Raw genomic sequence first — 21,443 nt, forward strand, 5'->3', positions numbered from 1 at the left:
CCAAAGAAATATAGATTAGCCAAAGCTGAGAGCATTGTGCATTACAGCTCTTCCTGTCACTCATTTTCTATCATTTAATGGCCACATAGAATCTAGGACAATAGAAGAAGACTGCTTCCCACCCACCTCTCTTGGCACCCCTCCCCACCTCCAAGACAGGGAAAGGGTTTAGCACAGGGGCTTGCTGGTAAATGGTTAACAACCGTCCCTGGCCTCAGGGGATGGAGGGGACTCCTGATTTGCAGCATTTGGGTTTCCATGGTGTATATACACTCTCCACATGGCTGATTCAAAATCACCAGTGTGATTACTACCAATGTGATATCATTGACCGTGAAACTGGGAAGAGAAGTGTTCAATCAGGATCAGTCCTTTCATGACAGTAGAAGCTGGCTCCAACACACACTGTCAGACCTATAGACTCCTGGCCTCAGGTCAAGTCTCAAGTCTGGGAGAGAGTCTATTAGATCGGCAAGTGTATGAGATTCATTGGTGTCCTAGACTCTCAAGTGTCCTAGTGTCTAGCCTGTGAATCTCCCATGGGTGTGTTTGAAGGAAGAGGTCTAAGCGGGCACTGGCAAAATATCCCTACCGCTGCACCAAGAGCTCTTCCTCTCCCAAATCATGGCAAACTGAGCCCATTAGGAGGAAAAGAACCCCAAACTCCCAAATGTCCTGTGGTTTTCTGTGACAGTAGAGAGCCTGGAGAAGCTAAATGCACAGAGTTTGTTAAAGCCCTATTATGTACATAAGGATCTGATCACTTTCAAAATGCAAAAACCTGAAAAAGGGAAAATAGCAGATTATGGCACAAGAGAAACTTTAATCACTTTGCAATTAAGTATTTTAAATAGGGATAATGAGTTTAAAACATGGGCTTCCCTGGTGGCGCAGTGGTTGTGAGTCTGCCTGCCGATGCAGGGGACACGGGTTCGTGCCCCGGTCTGGGAAGATCCCGCATGCTGCGGAGCAGCTGGGCCCGTGAGCCATGGCCGCTGAGCCTGCGCATCCGGAGCCTGTGCTCTGCAGCGGGAGAGGCCACAACAGTGAGAGGCCCGCGTACCGCAAAAAAACAAAACAAAACAAAACAAAACAATATGGGCTTCCCTGGTGGTGCAGTGGTTAAGAATCCGCTTGCCGGTGCAGGGGACACGGGTTCGAGCCCTGGTCCGGGAAGATCCCACGTGCCACGGAGCAACTAATCCCGTGCGCCACAACTACTGAGCCTGCGCTCTAGATACCGCGAGCCACAACTACTGAAGCCCGCGCCTAGAGCCTGTGCTCCGCAACAAGAGAAGCCACCACAATGAGAAGCCCGCGCACCGCAACGAAGAGTAGCCCCCGCTCTCTGCAACTAGGGAAAGCCCGCACCCAGCAATGACGACCTAATGCAGCCAAAAATAAATAAATAAAATAAATAAATTTATTTTAAAAACCCCAACAATATAATTCCTCTTCTGGTTTCTCTCTATTAAACCATTTGGGTTTTAGAGAAACCAACATAAAATAGGTCAATGGATTTATTAGAGAGGCTTAAAAAAAAAAAACACCAAGTCTGCTAAAAGCACACCTCATATGAGAGTTCAGGCAATTGTTAATCCTGGTTATTAGATCAGGAGAGAGCCTGGGTGAGATGATGTATCCAGCCAGCAGTGCTGTTGCCATGGCAACCTCAAACCAAGCTCCAGCTTCTTAAAGCCACTGCCCATGGAAACTGTTTCCACAGATTCTGCAGTGCTTCCAATGTCCTGAGATGGTTACATCCCCACAGAAATGGGATAGGAAACGATTTAAGCCACACAGCACACCTGGAGAAGCAATTAATATCAGCAACAAAGTCTTTGAGGAAATGGTCCTTTGCTTCCTGGGCTATAAATCTGTACCCCTGCCTTCTCTACCTCACCAAGGGCTCTTTCCTTTACTTCTTCAAGTACACTCACATTACGAAAAAAGAGAAATTTGTCCATTTGACTCATGCTACACTTTCCAGTTCAATTACTGATTTTCCTTCTACAACAAATGATTAGAACAAACCTTGAAATGTAGCATATTCCTCATGAAAAATGTCCAGTGACCCCACTTTCAATACGGACAAGTGATATAATCATCTGTCACAAGCTGCTGTATTTTTCTTCTTAGCACACATCACCACCTGGCACTCTATATACATCTGCTGCTTCCAACCACTGCAATCTTAGCCACTCTTGTCCAAACCATTGTGGCCTTTTGCCCTTGTCCAAGGCAACATGACCTCTTGCCCAGAGATCTGCCTCTTAACTAGTGTGTTATATGTGTTAGACACCTTTGCATCCCTAGAATAGAGCCTACCGTGTTGCAGGTGCTCAAACACTCATTGCAATGAACAGAGGAACCACATACCAAGAAAAGAAAACCATGCTCACCTGGATGAGGGCAATGGCGAAGTTTCTAATGCTACTTAGATTATATTTATCTCAAGCAACTAAGAAAGACTGACAAGGACAGGGTGTCTGGTCATTTAAACCTTTATGCCCAAGTAAATTCGCAGATTCTTAATACTACTAGTACATTTTCTGGTCTTTGAACCAGTATTACGCTTTTTTTAGCAAAAGAGAATGGAGAATATCAATGTGCACACAAACTTGTCCCCGATACATACATACATACAATACAGCCATTCTTATTATCTATCATCTATCTATCTACCTACCTATATCTATATCCATCTGTATTTTGTGCTTCCTTTCAGACAAATAATTACCTGCTTTTGAAAATGCCAAATCTTCTGATCCCTTTGATAAGCTAAAAAGACAGAACTGTCTCAAATGATAGATAGATAAAAGCTAACAATTAACTTCAATTTGCCCTGAATTCAACAGACTTGTTGTCTAGACAGTCCTAATTTATTTGATTATTGTTCAGCATTCATCTTCACTTTAGATAAATGGATCTCACACGACTTAGGGAATGCAATTACTCCTTAATTCATTATTTGCCCCATTCTTGCACTGAAACTGAAAATACACCAAGGGCACTCCACACTGCTATCCTCCTCAGATGCTGCACACTAGGATGCACTGTGGTTAGGAAGCAATTTCCAAAATGTTTTATGGAATACTAGTCCTCAAGATGCTCTGGGGAAAAGTATCAATGTTCATGGAAGTTGGGACATATGCTGTTTCTCCTTCTGGGAAGTGTATGGTGCACACTGGCATATTAAAGGCTCTGATAAGTCCTGCAGTGAAGAGATTCGTTTAACTTAGCATTTCTCCACCTTTTGCCTTAAAAAAAATTACATCTCAAAACATACACTTTGGGAAAGCTGGTTTCGGCTCTTAAAATACTGTCAAATATTTACAGTAATAAACTCACCTGGGCAGAGTCCCAAGTGAACAACGCCCAGAGCACAAGCTAAGTGTTGAAGCAAAGCTTTAGTGTAGCTATGGCTTATGTTCTGCTGGCTCTCCTAGTTCTTCCTGTTTATTTCTTAAAGTGGTATTTTTCTTCAACTTTGACGTTCATCACCACCTATGAATGTGTACAGTGTACATCACATATTAAATACTTTAAGTTAATTTTCTATTATTAAGTTAAGTAATCTCTGACCAACAGAATTCTTACATAACTGCACATTTGGACTCTTGGACTGAATACTCCGAGGAAAATAAAATGTACAGTCAAACAACAGTTCATACTAAAGTTTTAGAAGCAATGTTCCCAAAGAAGGAAAAAAGCAAAACCCATAAATTTTGCTCATATCACATAGTGAGTGCTCGATCAATATTTATTGAATGAATAAATAAATGAATGAATGAAGAATACATGCAGACATGCAAGAAAATGGTCTTTCACTTAAGCCACAGCCCACAGCTAACTCATTTAATCTGAAAAAAAAAAGTCACCTGAAAGGTCATCCTTGTTACATTTCAGAATTTATCCAAAATCCACAGCACTTCTGTCAAGCATTATTTTCTCCATGAAACCCTTTCCTGTCTGTCATTTCCTTCTCCCTTTTTGTGCCACCACTGAAGCCCTGAACCAACCTCAAACACCAAGGGCACTTCAGGTTCATGGTTGTAACCCCTGCTACATAGAGGGGTCCCATGCCTCACACGGTCACTGGAGAGACAAATAGACTAACATAAATTAAGAGAACTTAACTCCTCCATTTGGGTCTGAATTTTGTCAGATGCCTTAAATGACCAATGTCCTTTATAAAGTAATTACAAATGCATAGTAAATTGAAATGTGTATTTAATATCGATGGCTTCAATTCAATACGTAAAATCCGTAAACACCAATCTTAGAAAACTATTTAAAACTCACATCAACCACCACAGCCTTCCATTTTCTTCACCAATATTGTCTCCCCAAATTCTTTCTTTTCAAAACATGGCAGGTTCACTGTTATATTTATCATGGTCTTAAGGTAGGAAATGGAGGTGCCTTATTTTTCAGCCTAGATGTCTTGACTGTTTTTATTATTGTCTATTTACATATTCATTACTGGTAACTGTCTAATGACCTAATAAATCCTTTGAATTCTTATTTTTCACCACTCTGTGAGTCTCAGTATCAGCCCCAAATCTTTATATTATAGGGACAGTGACAATGAAGAGGTTTCCAGAATATCAGATGTTGGCCTGGTGCAGGGAAAAAAAAGTCTATGCATAAAAATATGCTTTTATTTTTGGTGAAAAGGTCCAATAGCTTTCATCAGATATTCAAAGGGACATTTGCTCCAAAAGGTTAAGAACCACTGATCTAAACTATTAAAATAATTGCTATACATTGTCATAAAACCACCAGGAATGGACTTTTCAAAAAGGAAATAAATTCTTCATATAAAAGTCATCCATCCTAATAGGGTGCCTAATATTTTTAAATTTAAATGTTCATGAAGCAGGGGAATTTCCTGGTGGTCCAGTGGTTAGGACTCCGTGCTTCCACTGCAGGGTCACAGGTTCGATCCCTAGTCGGGGAACTAAGGTTCTGCAAGCCGGGCGGTCAAAAAAAAAAAAAAGTTCATGAAGCAGTAACATGTGATGTAATATAGTCTAAAATATGAATTACTGTGAAACAACAGCCACTAGTTTTTAGAGCATCAAGTCTCAAAGTAAAACAATAATAAAAGTTTACTGCAGTTCTGTGAATGAGCCTATAAAGCAAGCCTAAGTGAGGTGGGGTATATTCCAAGGCCAAGTTATGCCACTAAGAATACTGTGGCATTTGGTAATTCATTTGACCCTCCTGAGCCTCCGTTTTGGTCCCTTTGAGCTATTATAGGCTGCAATTCTGTGACCCTTGAACATGGTGAATATGTAATTAACTCAACTCTCAAAGCTTATCACCTGGTTTTTATGTTCTTATTGACAGTCCTACCTAATAAATCAACTGAATATTGCTGTAAAGTGGGATTTCTTTCCTTTGGCCTGGCAACAATTAGAAAATGGCTTTTAAACTAAGGCTCAGAGGAGCCATGGAAAAGGTGTGAATGAGCACCTGTAAGGCAGACCCAGATCCTGATTTAAGCTAGTGTAGGATGTCAGTATGATGGATGATGAAAACCATTTCCAGAATGCAACATGGAAGGAAAAAGTGTTGGGGAGAGGGTCCAAAAGAGAAAGCTGAAGACATAGACCTTTAGGAAGCCAACTATACTGAAAAAGATACTGGAAGATATATCATACATAACTTAATCCAACCTCTAATTTTACAGCTGACAGAACTGTGGTTCAAAGATTTGAAGCTGCCTTAATTCATAAGACTAGATGACAACATAATAAAGAACAGATTATCCAAAGGAGAACACAAATTGCTGGTAAAGCTGTAAAACATTTTTCAAATAAAAGGAGAAAGCAGTCCTAACAATCAACTTGTCTCAAACACTTACAACATTTAAAAATGTAACTGACGTCTTTTGATTCATTTTGTGCAGTTCTAATCACTCAAATTTAAAATGAAAAGTAACTGTCACTATGAAATCTATCTCATACATGCAAATGTAGTCTTCAAACCAGTGCTCATTGGATGTCTACACTCCTGCAAACCCCTGTATGTGACATGAAACTACAATATTACCTCAGTCTTTCTGGGTATACCTGCAACCAAATACTGGCAAGATTTATCATATGTAAAATATGTGTATGTCACACCTGTACAAAGATCGTATGACCCAATATTTGCCAATAACAGACTCCCACATTTCCTTTTCTTAATTATTGGTCTCTATGATCCAATTATACTATAGTTATACTATATTTATACAATTATACTATACTTAGATCTATTGGGTTTTGTTTTGTTTACCTTTTTGGGCTGCACCACGTGGCCTGCGGGATCTTAGTTCCCTGACCAGGGATAGAACCCATGCCCCCTGCAGTGGAAGCATGGAGTCTTAACTGCTGGACTGCCAGAGAAGTCCCTAGATCTATTGTTAAATATATTTTTCACATTAGCTGAGTATTATGTATAGATTCATATCAATTAGTATTGGCCAAATGCTAAAACTGCCCATTAAATGTCAGATAAACCCCAAAGCTCATTCAACTATGAAGATATCAAAGAATCAGAACCCAAATAAATGTAATTCTTGTATTCTTTCTTCAACATTAAAAGTTAATAAAGTAAAAGAATCCTCGCTTTTTTTTTTTTTTTTTTTTTTTTTGCGGTACGCGGGCCTCTCACTGTTGTGGCCTCTCCCGTTGCAGAGCACAGGCTCCGGACGCACAGACTCAGCGGCCATGGCTCATGGGCCCCGGCCGCTCCACGGCATGTGGGATCCTCCCAGACCAGGGCACGAACCCGTGTCCCCTGCATCGGCAGGCAGACTCTCAACCACTGCGCCACCAGGGAAGCCCCCCTCGCTTATTTTTGAGAAAACAAAATTAGGGCCAAGAAGTGTTCTGAAAGGCAGAAAATTCATGCTTAGCTGGCAGTGAACCTCAGAGTACCTAAATAACCAAGGCACTGAAACTAAGTGGCATATTTTTTAATGTAAGCTTTCCTTAATCACTACAAAACTGTACGGTATGTATTGCCAAGTTCTGAGTTAAAATGCCTAAATCACTCCTAGCAGAAATGATTCTTCAGGGTGATGTATTTCAGCAAAAAGGGAAACTGGGGTATGTTGTGGACTCGCTGGCAGGATTCAGAACATTAGTCAATCTTCTTGCGAAATGGCTTTTCTGTCTCCGATGATGAGAAAGATTCCATCCCAGCTGCTCTTACACAGCACAGTGTTCCGGGCGGCTATGCTCTCAGTTCTTTTAGTGGAGCTCAGCTCGTGGATACAAATATAGGGAGGTTCTATTGCTTAGTCACTATTTGGAAAAAGCTCTCTCTCCAAGACACTTGGAATTTAATTTCAAAAAAGCATGGAAAAATTCTAATCACCCAGGGCTATCCGGTGTTATGATGAAAGCGTTTTCACTGTGCCCTGGCTAAATGTGGGGCAGAGGTGGCACACTGGGGTAATCTCAGCAACTACCAGGATCACATCGCTAGAGGCACAGTAGGCAACTGTTTTCCTCCAGTAGAACTCTTGTCATGGGTTTAAGTTAAACACTACTCATGTATGGCTTAGGGCCTCCTGACTCCATATCTGTGCTCATCCATACTCTCTTGTTTGGTGTGTCTTTTTTCCATCCTCTTATCTCTACCTGTTAAAATCATACTTATCTCTCAAGGTCCTGGCATTTTCTTCAGATTCATAATATTAATATTTCTCTCATTCTATGCATGTCAATTATTTTCTCACTTGATTACTTCTTGCAAGAGGATGGGGCACCTTGTGGGCAAGGACACGTCTTACCCCTCATTATATACCTCTTGCCCCATGATCTAGCTACTGCCTGGCATACGGTAGAGGCTCCCAAAATGCTTGAACGAGTCCAGGCCCCAGGGCCACCCCTACCCATAATGAGCTGCTTTGAGGGGTATAGAATTCCCTTTCCCTAGATGTGTTCAAAGTTACAGCCAGATAATTACTAAGGAGATGCCGTCGAGAGGATTAAAATCTTACGTGATTGGACTACACTGCCTTTTAAAAACTCCTTTGGCCCAAAGACTCTGCAGTATGCACTGTCCCCCAGAGGTGGGCGTTTTTCACCCCTCTTTCCTTTTATTCTCTCTCCCTAAAGAGAGCTAATTCAGAAATTCTCAGTTAGGAGCAGATTTTAAAATCTTATACCACTGGGTTTCTGTCACTTGTTGTATCTGTGTCAGCTTATGAGTAAGAAGTAGCATGTAAAGTCAGTGACTCAACTGCTATATTTAAAATAACATCAGGAAAGGGAACATAAAATAAGTTCAAATGGTCAGATATAGATTACAAGCTCCATAAGAGGAGAGAAAAATCCAGAGAACCAGAACAATCAAGGAAAAGAGCATTAATTGGGTATTGAAGAACGGATAGGATGTAAATGTTCAGAGAGAAGCACTTCCGTGTTAGGAAAAAAACAAAAACAGGGAAGGAATGGAGGGACAAAATGAACATGGTGTAGCACTGGAGACAAGAGAGCAGTGTGACTAAAGCTATGTTAGGGATGGTGGGAAATGCTACTGGTCAAACAAGGTGGGACTAGATATGTGGAGGGGTGGGTGGAGCTTGAAAGGCTGGCAATATACTACTGAACATCCTGAGCAGAACAAGGTGATGAAAGAAGTGTTTAAAAAAAATCAAGTCTGGGATGGACATGAAGGGAGAGCCCAAAGTGTGGCCACCGGGAAGATGGTCATAACCTGGTGAGTTGAAGGGGTTAAGGTTCTGTCCGGGGGATGGAGGAGACACAAGAGAGGAAACAGCCCAAAGGAGGAGTTAGAAGGATCTGTTGACTGGGTGTAAGAGATAAAACAGAAGGATGTGTCAAAAATGATGGAAAGGATGGTGGTACCAAGAACAGAGTCAAGGAAGTGAGGAAGAGAAGCTAGGTTGGAGGGCAAGGAGGCTTTTGAACATGTTGAATATGAAGTAAGAATGAGACAATCAAGTGTGAAATACCCAAGAGCAGATAAGCTATGGGACAGGAGTTGGGAGAAAGTAAAGGATTCAAACTAGAAACTTAAGAGCTTCCTATAGATAAAGGGAAAGGTGAGGCCCTAGAATGAAAAAGAGAGGGAGTGCATAAGAGCCCCAAAGTGATGAATAGCTGAACCTCGAGGCCGTTTCAAAAGTAGAAGTTCGCAAGAATATGGGCACAATGAAAGGAACAGAAAAGGAGCAAACAGTGTGGGATAAAAATTCAGGATCCAATAGTGTCACAGAAGGCATGAAAGAAGTTTCAAAAAGGACTTGGTGATAGATGATGGATAAGGGCCAGAGCATGTTGAAGTTACCATTATACTACTTACAAATGAGTGCGGGGTGGGGGCTTCCCTTCTCAATTACTAATAGAGTACATAAAATTACTTAATTGGTGAGTGGGAGGAAAAAGGGATTTTGTGGCTGTAAGACGTGCTGTTACATGATTTTTAATGACAAAAGGGAGATACATTAAGATGCTGCTATTCTTTGTGCAGAGATAGTTATGAAGAAATGAAAGATAATTCTGTTCATATGGACTGCTTTTGAGGAATTGAGGATTTGTACGCTTCTGGGAGCTATTTTGTTATATAATAGGAATAACACTGCATATGCAAAGTATTGGCCATATATTATAAGTGTGTGGATAACATATTAAAATGTGCCAGTTCTGACAGAAGAAATATCCAAAAGCATTTAAAACTGGTACGGGGACTATTAAGTAATTCATGGGATACTGCTAAGCACACACAAAGATGAGGTGTTTCTGAGCTCAAGAACCCTTGAGAAGTAATGCCTCTCACCTGCTCGTGAAACACCCAGTCTGTGCGCAGGGCTTATCCTAAGCCAGACTTGCATCTACTTTCATTTTAGTTGTGAACCATCTGGCAAGACACCACAGCCAGGAAGCAATGTTTCTGGTCAGTTTGGGTGTTAAAATCAAATCTGACTGATAAGAGATGATATTAAAGGAATCCCAGTGCCTGTTCCACTGTCACTGATGAAGTGGAAGTTGGGTTCTGGAATAGGAGTGTGAACTACTGTGCAAGAAATGCTCTCTTCTTCCCCCAAGTGGAAATGAACAAATTAATAATTAATAGTGACCACGGAAAGATCCAGGTTTTGAGGAGGCTGAAGCTTATATAATTTGGGTGCCCTCTTCAAGAAAAAAAAGAAAAGAATGCAAAAAGAAAATACAAGATTCAGCATGAAACTGGTTATTTATTTAGAATGAGAACCAGAAGGGACCTGCAGTTGTAAGGCCATAGAGCATTAGCACGATCAGCTACATGGTAAATCCAATTCTGCTCACGACCAACTACTTGGAGTGAAGTGTGGAAAGGGAGAGAGAGCCAGTCATCAGGCAGAGAAAAAGTAACCGACAAAATGCTCCTTAAGGAATACTGGAACACAGAACAAGAAAAAGACAAGAATAAAATCCCAGAAAGAACCCTGAATTGTGAAGTATGAATGGTATAGAGATGGGAATAGAGACAGAACTCCTAATCAATTTACACAACACATTATCATCATATTTATTTTCCAGTGATGAACAATCACATTGCTTCTAGGAGGCTCGCATACGAGAACTAGGCTTTTAGAAACACCAGTCCACTTCATTGCAGGCAGTCAACAAGTGTTTGTTGAATGAATAAATAAGCTAATACATGAATGAAGGGAAACAAGAGAAGTACTTCTTTTTCGTACTCTCCACCAGGATCTGCTTTCCTGATGCTCCAACATACATGCATGTTTTTATTGGCACTGGCTGGAGTTGTCAAAGCAACAGCTCATACCAATCTCTTCTCTGGTGATTAAGACTGTTATCCGAAACAGGCCAAGTCAAAACCTATCTTCACCCAAAAGAGTCTCCTCAAAAGGATTATACATAAAAATGGCTACTTTGGGGCACTCTACTTACTCCCTCCCACCTTATTTTTCCCTCTTTCTAAATTAGATCCTGCAGGTATATTTCAGAAATGATTAACATTCTCCCAGGTTGTGGACAGACTAGTGTGGGACTCTAGCTAGAGCTGAAACACAATTCCTAAATTTCAGACATTTTACCAATTATGACAACATAAGTGACAAATTTAATATATCAATCATGATGAGGTTTCCAGGAAGATATGGGAAAGCCTTATGCATCACTCAGCTGGTCAGCTACAAACCCAAGCCAGGACCAGAGGAACCCAGGCTTGCCAGCTGTCTCATCACAGGGCAAGATTCAGGCAGTGGGGAAAGACACAAACAGGACATTCCCTCATCTGCCCTCAGCCCCTGCTTCACAAGAAGATTCCCTTTGGATAATAAATGCCCTACACTTTCTGCAAGTTCTAAAAGAAACGGCTGGAGTAGGTTAAAACTAAGAGCCCACCTCTCTCCCCCCACCCCCACCTCTTTTTCTTTTTTTTAAAAAAAAAAACCTTTTCCTAAAAGATTCTTCCTCCTTCCTCTCCAGTTACCAAATTTTCTAAGGAAAAGCGCTTTGAGAAGAGCAGGACTGAAATAACACTCAATACTACCAAAATCCGTATACTGATGTTCTGTTTAGGGCAAAGGGCGTGAAATCAGTAAGGCAAAGCAGCTACCTCAGGAATTAGGAGTGAGGGTCTTAAATGGGAGAAAATCATCGCCACTTCCCCGGTTAGGTGATTTGACATCTGCAGAGTTACCTCCGTTTCTAGGTTTTGTAAAATAGGGACGAATAAAGTACCCACCTTACAGGACAGCTGAGGATTGAGAAAATCCACGTAAACTGCTAAATATAACTGCACGGCAAGAACTAATTAAATGTTAGTATTTCATAGTAGTAGTAAAATTATTGTGCCTGCCTCCCCCAGTTCACACCACCAGCAAACCCGGCTCAACCCCACCCCCCTCCTCGCAGAATCCGGGGCCCGGCCACTGTTGCACTCTCGCATGCACAAGGGAGACCCCCACCAAACGCCACCTTGCGGCTGCAAGTCCCTCACCCCTGGCCGGCCAGGGTCGCTCAGGCTAGCGCTACGGTCCACACTGACCTGAGATGCCGCCTCCTATCACGACTACGTCGAACATGCGTCCCGCTCTATTCGCCTTCTCCTGACTCTCCATGCTCTGGTCAAGGCTCTCCCGGGTCGTGGGTAGAGGAGTGGGGCCGGCCAAGGGCGGAGCGGACTTTTCTACCGACTCTCGGGGGGAGCCCGAGGGCGGAGCCGATTCCTCCACCGATACCCGGGCGGAGCCCGGTGCTGAGGGCGGAGCGGACCCTGGTACTGGTACTCCCGGGGACCCCGGGGGCGGAGCCGATTCTTCCACCGATGTTCGGGGGGTAACCTAGCTCTGAGAGCTGGGTGGACTCTTGTGTTGACACTCGGGAGGAGTCCGAAAGTGGGATAGATCCTCGTACCGACCTCTCGGGGTGGGGGCTGAGAACCGAGGTCGGGGCAGACCCTTGTACCCATTCTCGGGAAGAGTCCAAGAGCGGGGCAGATCTTGGTGCAGATAGCCGGGGGTAGTCGGGCATGGAGACCTGGCTGGACTCTTGTACTGACAGTTGGGGGGAGCTACTGGGTGTAGGAGGTCCTCGTACCGAACCCCAAGGGAAGCCGGATACTGAGGGCGGGGTGAACCCAAGTAGTGACACTTGGGGAGTGTTACTGGGTTGTGGAGGTGCTGGTACCCATATTTTGAGGAAGCCGGGCATCGAGGGCGAGATGGATTCTTGTACCGACCCTTGGAGGGAGTTCTTGGTTGTAGAAGTTCCTGGTATTGATACCCGGGTGGAGTCGGGTACTGAGGGTGGGGCGGACCGACGTCGGGACAATCGGGGGGATACTGAGGGCGGGACAGATCCTTGTATAGATGCCCGGGGGTTGCTGGTGTCCGAGTTAGCGGCTGGGGCGGCTCCGTCCGAGGTGGTCGAGCGGGTCGCAGGCGTAGGGATCCGGTCGGTCTGGAGGCGGGCGCCAAAGCCCCAGAGGCCAACCTTGGTGTCTGTGTCAGTTCTTAGGCCAGGAGCGTGGCTGAGTTGGGAGGGCGCGCTGTGTCTCCGGGAGCACCCCGCGTCCGCTGCGGACGCGTTCGACAGGGGTTTGGAAAACTGACGGGAGACGGTCCGCCCCTCTGAATGGATGCTCCACATGGGCGTAGAGGACGAGGCCGCGCACAAGGCGGAGGCCGGGTTCGAGATCTGCGCAGCGGGGTCCCCGACTCTGGGAGCGCGCTGTGCCTCGCGCCCGCTCTCGCCGCCGCCACCTCCGCCGCAGCTGAAGGAGGCCGCTGAGTTGTGTGCGCTCATTGTTCTGGAGCGCGCGCGGGGGGCGGGCCTGGGGGGGCGATGTTCTGCTCTCCTCCGCCCCTCCCTCACGGGCGCGCGTCTCTCCCGCCCAAGCTGGCCTGGATCCGCACCCTCGGAGACCCGCCCCGAGAGCTGGGCCCACTGCGGGGTGGGGAGACGAGGCGCTGAAGCGGCCTAGCTCCGCTTTCCCCGCCTGTACGCAGCGCGCGCGCGCGCGGGGAACCCTCCCGCCAGGTGTGGCCTGGCTACGCCACCGAAATAGGGGGTGTGGCCTGGCGAGAGTGTGGGCGTGGCCACATGGGGGTTCAACCTGGTGATTTTACGCTTTAACTAAAAGGGGAGGACTGAGGGGGGTAGGGGGTGGGCTCAGGGAAGCGGGTACTGAAGGAAGCGGACCTAGAAGAAGTGGTCGCAGGGCCGCCCCCCCACCTGGTTTGGCTCTTTTGTGACGTCACCAGGAGCCTGTGAGGTCTGCGCAGTCGCACTCCCTCCCTCGGGAGGGGGGTTGGGGTGGGAACTACCCCCAGGGGGAGACTTTGCAGTTATTGGTTCTCAATGGGGTTTTTCAAGCTGAAGTTCTTAACCAAAATCGAAGCGAGTAGGCGAGAAAATTAAGAACTCAGCTATCACAGACTAAGTGGGACCTGCAGTTTAAAAGCGAAGGTCAATGGATGACTAAGGTGCAGAACCAAATAACACGTGTTTCCCCATCCTACTGAAAAGAGGACTATTTAGTGCGTATATTTTATTGTGCAGTCAGCCTCTTGTCTTGCTAGTTTTATCCCTTCCTTAAATTTCCACCTTATCCTCCTAGAGCTGAATTTGTCATCACTAGAACCCTCAAAAAGACGTAATTTTCACATGAATTCAGAGTAAGTGTTGAGAACTCTAGGAAGTTAACTAGTATCCATTCCCACTTACAAACATTTCTCTTGCTCACCTGCCCATCTCCCCCCTCCATTTGTATCAAATAGTATCTTGTTGAAGAAACTGTAAAGAAATACAGATTTGGTTTTTTCTTTATACAGTTTCAATAGCTTTTACTTTCTAGCAAAGGGGTTGAGACTTATGACTAAATAGTCTTAGACTTTGAAGCAAAGAAAGAGGAAATAATAAAGAATTCAGCCCTTTCTAATGTGATTCTGTCCAACTTTCTCATTTGTCCCATTGCTTTATTTTCATTCAAATATTTGATTTCATACTACGTGCTAGGCACAGGGCACGGTACTTGGGATACACGTGTGACACAAGACAGCTGGAGACCTTCAGTGACATACAGCCTACTAGAGGAGCTGCAGAGGAAATAAGCCACATGCTTGGTATGTCAATTCAAACTCTGATAAATATTATTTTGGAAAGGTCCATAGTGATAAAGTGTTCGGGCGTCTAGACCATTCTGGAAGTTAACTTTGGGAGGGGGGGTATGTAAAAATGTCCTAGAAAGAGAGAACAATGTGGATGGAGGCCCTGTGGTAGAAAGAAACATAGTTCATTGGAGTAGCTGAAAGGCAACCCATGGAGCTATGGCAAGGGGCCAAGTGCGGGAGGCAAAGTTGCTGAGATCAGCTGGGCCAAAGTGAGATCCTTAGTCTGTATTCTAAAGCAGTAGGAGTTCAGCTAGAGATAAAAATGTGGGAATCTTATTAAATAAATAATGGATGGAATAGATGGGCAGAAATATGAGTATTTTCTCTCTTTATTTTACTTGTTTGTATTGTATATTTTATCTTTTGTAATAAAAACAGTACAAGTTATTTTAAGATAGATATATAAATAATTGTGACATATTCTACAAGTATTATTTCCTCCCTTTGAGGCCTTGGGCAAATTACTTAACTTCTCTGTGCCTATCTCCTCAACTGTAGAATCTCTTAAGTTGTTGTATCAAGGTTCCAGCAGAAAATGGCACACCTCATTTGAAGAGAATAGCACAGAGGAAGTATTTTAAAAGATGTGGGAAGGGAATTCCCTTGCCGTCCAGTGGTTAGGACTCCGAGATTTCACTGCTGAGGGCCCGGGTTCAATCCCTGGTTGGGGAACTAAGATCCCACAAGTGGCACAGTGTGGCCAAAAAATAAATAAATAAAAATAAAAAGATGTGGGAAGATGGAGAGAAACCACAAGGAATCGTGCAGTACTCACAGGCTGGTGACAGCAAGAAGGCATGACTATAAAGGGGTAGGGGGAGAGAGCAGTAATCAGAACCTGGTGGCAGAGGTGTTTAGAAAGGGCTACCTGACACTAGCTGTGGCCTTTAGTTCAGAAAGGCAGTCAGTCCACAGGAAACCCAGAGAGAGGGAGCCAGGACATATAAACACCCAACCTCCCTCTCCTCCCTCCCTCCAACAATCTCCTGCTGGTCCTCTCCATTGACCCAAGCCAATCAGAAGTTAGAAGGCAAGGAAGCCTGTTGATGCAGTCCATACAGGTCAGCCTTCAGGGAACATAACAGGTTAGAGAAAAGTGGTGGGTACACCTGGAAGGGCCGAGAGAATCTCTGTAGTGAGGTTTCAATGAGCAAATGAATATAAAATACTTGGATAATTACTCAATACTTGCCCACATTTTAATTTCTAAAAACTACACTATATTCATGTCACGGACTGTTATTTACTTAACCATTATCCTCTTACATTAAGCATTTAGTACTTTCCATTTTTTATATAATATATAACATGGGGTTGAACATTTTTGTGACTAAGGTATTGTACATGTTTCTTAGAATTTCCTTGAGATAGAATCCTAAAAGTAGAATTACGGGTAAGAGAGTGGTGGCATCTGTAAAGCTCTTTGATTGAAATTACCAAATTTCTTGCCCAAGAGATTGTCCAGATTTATACCTCATCAGCAATGTCAAAGAATGGCTGTCTTCTTACCACCTCAACTCCAACATTAAGCAAGTTAACTTTTTAACCTCTAACTTGAAAGTTGAAAGTCAACATGGTATTGCTATTCTAATCAGTGTTTCTTTGGTTATTAATAAAACACTTTCTTCACATACTTAATAGCCATTTCAATTTCTTCTGTAGTAGATGATCAACTCCTGTCTTTCTGTAGTTGATTTCTGTAAGTGCTTTATACAATAACGTATTAACCACTTGCTTGGTATTTTCACTGCAGATAGCTTTTACAACTTATATTTTAGTATTGTTTATGGCATTTTACATATGCAAAAATTTTAAATGTATGTGAGTCTATTCTTTAGTGACTTCTTCCGTTGCTTTTAAACAAATTTTATTTATTTGTTTGTTTGTTTGTTTGTTTGTTTACGGCCACACCACTGGCTTGCAGGATCTCAGTTCCCCGACCCCCGGAATTGAGCCCCGGCCATGACAGTGAAAGTGCCGAATGCTAACCGCTAGACCACCAGGGAACTCCCTTCCGTTGCTTTTAAACTTAGAGAGCTGAAGGGATAAAATCTATGTTTTCTTAGGTTTTTTGATGGTGATATTTTAAAACTGAATTATTTAATCCTAATCTATTGGTGTGTATTTTGTTATGTGCTGTAAGGTGAGGTTCTAAATAACACCCCTCCCCCCCAAACACACAAATAGTTAATCAATCATAATAAAACTATCTGTTGAAGAATCCTTGCATTCTCCACTGATTTGTTTTACCTCATATAACACATATACTGAGATCTGATTTTGAACTCTTTCTTTTGTTATATTGACTTGCTTATTTTGCCACATTGCCATCAATGCCACATTGATTTACTTATTGTTGCTTTATAGTAGGTTTTACCAGAAGAAAGGATTAATCCCTTCCCAATGCTCTTCCTTACAAATTATTTACTATATTCTTATATATTCTTTCTATTAATATATTCTTATATATTTAAATGAATTTTAGAATCGTTTCATCAATTAAAAACTCTTTTGGTGGGACTTCCCTGGTGGCACAGGGGTTGAGACTCCGTGCTCCCAGTGCAGGGGGCCTGGGTTCAATCCCTGGTCAGGGAACTAGATCCCACATGCATGCCGCAACTAAGAGTTTGCATGCCACAACTAAGGAGCCCACCTGCTGCAACTAAGACCTGGTGCAACCAAATAAATAAATAAATACTAAAAAAAAACCTCTTTTGGTTAATTTAATTAGGATGATGATTATTCCTAAATGTGGATCTAGGAAATTTATATTTGGCAGTCTCTTTTAACATCTTTTTTTTTTTTTTTTTTGCTGTATGCGGGCCTCTCACTGTTGTGGCCTCTCCCGTTGCGAAGCACAGGCTCCGGACGCGCAGGCTCAGCGGCCATGGCTCACGGGCCCAGCCGCTCCGCAGCATGTGCGATCTTCCCGGACCGGGGCACGAACCTGTGTCCCCTGCATCGGCAGGCGGACTCTCAACCACCGCGCCACCAGGGAAGCCCCTCTTTTAACATCTTTTTAAAAGATGTCTTTATTTTCATAATACTTATAGGAAATTGTCTTATTTATCTCTGAAATTAAACAATTTTGTGAGAATAATATGAGTCTGAGTGTGTGAGTGTGTGTGCGCGTGTGTGGTATCATAAATATTTTCAATCTGTGGATTTTTAATTTTGGGTTTTTATTAATCCTCATGATCGGACAGTTATTCTTGTACTCTAACTTGGATTACAAAATCTGTTTTAAGTGGTTTCTTCCTGAGAAACACCTGTAATTATGTTATTAGAGCATCCTTCTATGTCCTTTATCATTATTGTCATCTCTTTGTCCGTTTCCTCTGAATGCTGAGAGAGCTAATCATGTGTATCCTTCATATTACTCATTTAATTTTCTGAAGTTCTAATTCATTCTTTACTGTTTCTACTGTAGATTTTGACTATGCCATTTCAGTTAGGATTTTTTTAAAAAAATTTAAATTCTTCTTTCATCCAGCTCACTTTCTATTTGCCATGTATATCTCAGTATAGTTTTTTTCTTTTGACTTCCTAATTTTGTTTCACAGAGATCTAGTTTTATGCATTCAGCATCAACTGTTTTTGAAAAGGCTCTTCTCTGTCTGCAGATATGGATTGCACTCTCATACACTGCTAGTTCAAGTGCAGAATGGTACAACCCCTGTAGAGAAGAACTTGGTAATATCTAACAAAATCACTTATGCATTCACCCTTTGAACCATCAGTCCTAAATCTAGGTATTTACCATAATGATACACTTCCACAAATAGGAAAAAACGTAATTTATTGTGGAATTACTTTTAACAGCAAAATATTCGAAACAATTTACATGCCCATACGTAGGAAACTGGTTGCATAAACTTTGATATGTCTACACAACGAAACACTATGCAGCCATTTAAAAAAAGAATGAAGGTGGTCTCTAGGAACTGATATGAGTGATTTTCAGGATATAAGTGATAAAATCAAAGTATGAAAAAATACATATCTTTATGTGTATATATATATGTGTGTGTGTATTTGTACCTTCATGTAAGAAAAACATTAACTTATATTTGCAAAAAGAAACACAGGAAGGATAAGTCATAAATGGAGAAATGTATGACAGTGCAGTGGAGGGGGTAGGGATGGAGTAAGATTTCTCTGAGTATTCTTTTTTAGTGCAACTTCCATTAGGGGTCTTCATGCGTTCAACTAAAACTTCAGACTCACAAAACTACCATGGGCCAAATTTGGCACCTCACACCTAACTTTTGAGAGAGTGGATTGGTACTCAGAACAACTATACACGCAACAATAAGGAAATGCATAGTAATATGTCACAAATATGCCAGTGGAGATCATGCAGTCTTCAAACATTATGCTTACAGGGAACTTTTTCACGGCATATGAAAATTATTATGATATTACGTTGAGTGAGAAAAGCATGATAAAAATGTAAATGGCATGTGGTCTCAATTGTATAAAGCAAAATGTATAGGGTGGAGAATCACTGAAACATTAAGCTAAAAATTTTAGTTTTATTTTGAAATAATTATAGACTCACAGGAAGTTGCAAAAATAGTGCAGAGGTCCAGTCTACCCTTTTTTCAACTTCCCCCAATGGTAACATCTTATGTAACCATAGTACATTATCAAAACAAGGAAATGCATTTACAAAGGTTGGTACGTGCTCACAGGCAGCACTGAAGTTATTTCTGAATGATAGTACTCATAAGCCCTTAGCAATAATACTTGATTTATATACATATCACTATTGAAGTGCTAACAAACACTTTAATTTTAAAAAATATTTATTTATTTATTTGGCTGCTCTGGGTCTTCTTTGCTGCACTCAGGATCTTCCTTGCGGCATGCGGGATCTTTAGTTGTGGCATGCGAACTCTTAGTTGTGGCATGTGGGATCTAGTTTCCTGACCAGGGATCAAACCCCGGGCCCCCTGCATTGGGAGCGTGGAGTCTTAGCCACTGGACCACTAGGGGAGTCTCTAACACTTTAATTTTTAAAATACTATTATTAGGTAAAGTCTGAGTAAGATATGTAGTCTAGTTAATTGTATTGTCAATGTCAATTTCCTGGTTTGGCCCTCCACTCTCCCTCCCCATCCCCAGCTCCCAGCACACACACACATTCTATGCACCAGCAAGAGCAGCACAATGATTCATAATTTATTTTTTTTTTTACTGTGCTGCTTCTTGGGCTTCATTCTCCCTCTATATGAATTTTTGCCTGGATATTCTCTATCCATTCTTCTAGACCAAATCCCAAATGAGGCTGCCACAGGTTGTGTTCTCTGAGAAGCAAAACTTAGTTGGAGCTAGGAATGCAAAAGGTTTATTAGAAAAGGAAAAGGGCAGAAGCAGGTTAGGGCAGGAGCCAGCAGGCAGCAGTGCAGCTCTAACAGTCTCTGCCGGCTTAGCAGGAGCTCCAAGCAAAGGGTGCCCACTAGAGGAGCCCCACATTGGGTGGGAATGGCCAGTCCGGAGTACCAGCGCCTTGCTCAGTCATCACTGGGAGTTGCCCTAAGAAGACTGCTTTTCCTTGATTATTGGCTTGTGCTTCCCCAAGAATATTGTCAAGGAGGCTGTAAAGTTGAGGCAGATCTTGAAGAAAATCACACCTAGGGCCCATTAGCTAACCACACTCCTCACTTCTGGGCAGAGGGTCCTTTCTTTTTGTTTTCTTTCTGTCAATTAAAAAAAATTTTTTTTATGGAGGTACAGTTAATTTATAATGTGTCAGTTTCAATTGTACAGCCAGGTGATTCTATTATACATATATATTCTTTTTCAGATTCTTTTCCATTATAGGTTATTACAAGATATTGAGTATAGTTCCCTGTGCTATACAGTAGGACCTTGTTATTTATAGAGGGCCCTTTCTTGAAGGGGAAAATGAGTGGCACACGTCTGCCACAGCACCCAGGGCTGGCTTCCTAGGCATGTGACCTGGTCAGTCCCACATTCAGAAGGGCCCTGCCATTGTTTTAACGTCCTGCTGTCACTGTCTTGAAACTTAATAATTTTATCTTTGAACTTGTGTTTTGTAAATGAAGTCCAAGGAGACAATGACGCATGCACCTGAACTGAGGAGATAAGCACAAAATGCATGTTCTCTGTTCTTTATCGCCACATTTGCATGTAGCATTCGTGATGCCCTTTTTGAACAAGAGGCTTTGCATTTTCGTTTTGCACTGGGCCATGCGAATTATGAAACTAACTCTGACAACAGCCCTCCCTGACCAGGCTCCAATCTTGAATAAATGTCTATCTTCTGATCCTACTGTGAGTATTACATCTTCTACTGCATGTAGTATAAATGTATTAAAATATATATCTGTTGCCACATTATGGGTTCTGATTTTTTTTTTTAGTGTACTCCACTCTTAAAAAGAATAAATGCCAAGAATTTATGCATTGTTTCTGTTATTTTATCTGTTTCTCCCTCTAATTTTCTACCCATCTCTTATTCCATTGTAAATTGTTACAAAACAAAATTCAACTGCGTAAATTTTTAAGATCTTATTGGCTTTATTCAATGATTCATGAATCAGGCAGCATCCAATCTAGCAAATAGAAAGGATCTCCAAGGCGCTGTAGAAAATTAAAGATTTTTTTAGGCAGAAGGGAACAGGAAGAAGAAAGTTATACTAGGCAAAAAAACGTAATGGTGATTGCAATGTTACTTTTCCTTAGGGGATGACAGGGGTCTATCTGCCTAACCTAACTAGTGCTTATCAGGCAATTTCTGATTGACTAGTTTAAGATTCCATTTCTA

At 42.3% G+C, this 21,443-nt stretch overlaps 1 protein-coding gene across 1 annotated transcript in view; it reads right to left on the reverse strand.

Moving 5' to 3' along the window:
* The window catches only part of MAOA (monoamine oxidase A), a 74,565-nt gene extending 62,387 nt beyond the window's left edge, over positions 1 to 12,178 (reverse strand). The window contains exon 1 of the mRNA XM_030834970.3: positions 12,025 to 12,178. Within this exon, the coding sequence (XP_030690830.1) occupies positions 12,025 to 12,097 (73 nt within the window). The 5' untranslated portion in view covers positions 12,098 to 12,178. The remainder of the gene's footprint in view (positions 1 to 12,024) is intronic.
* Positions 12,179 to 21,443: the final 9,265 nt, after the last annotated feature.

The sequence above is a fragment of the Globicephala melas genome, chromosome X, assembly GCF_963455315.2.
Source record: "Globicephala melas chromosome X, mGloMel1.2, whole genome shotgun sequence".
NCBI classification, from domain to species: Eukaryota; Metazoa; Chordata; class Mammalia; order Artiodactyla; family Delphinidae; genus Globicephala; species Globicephala melas.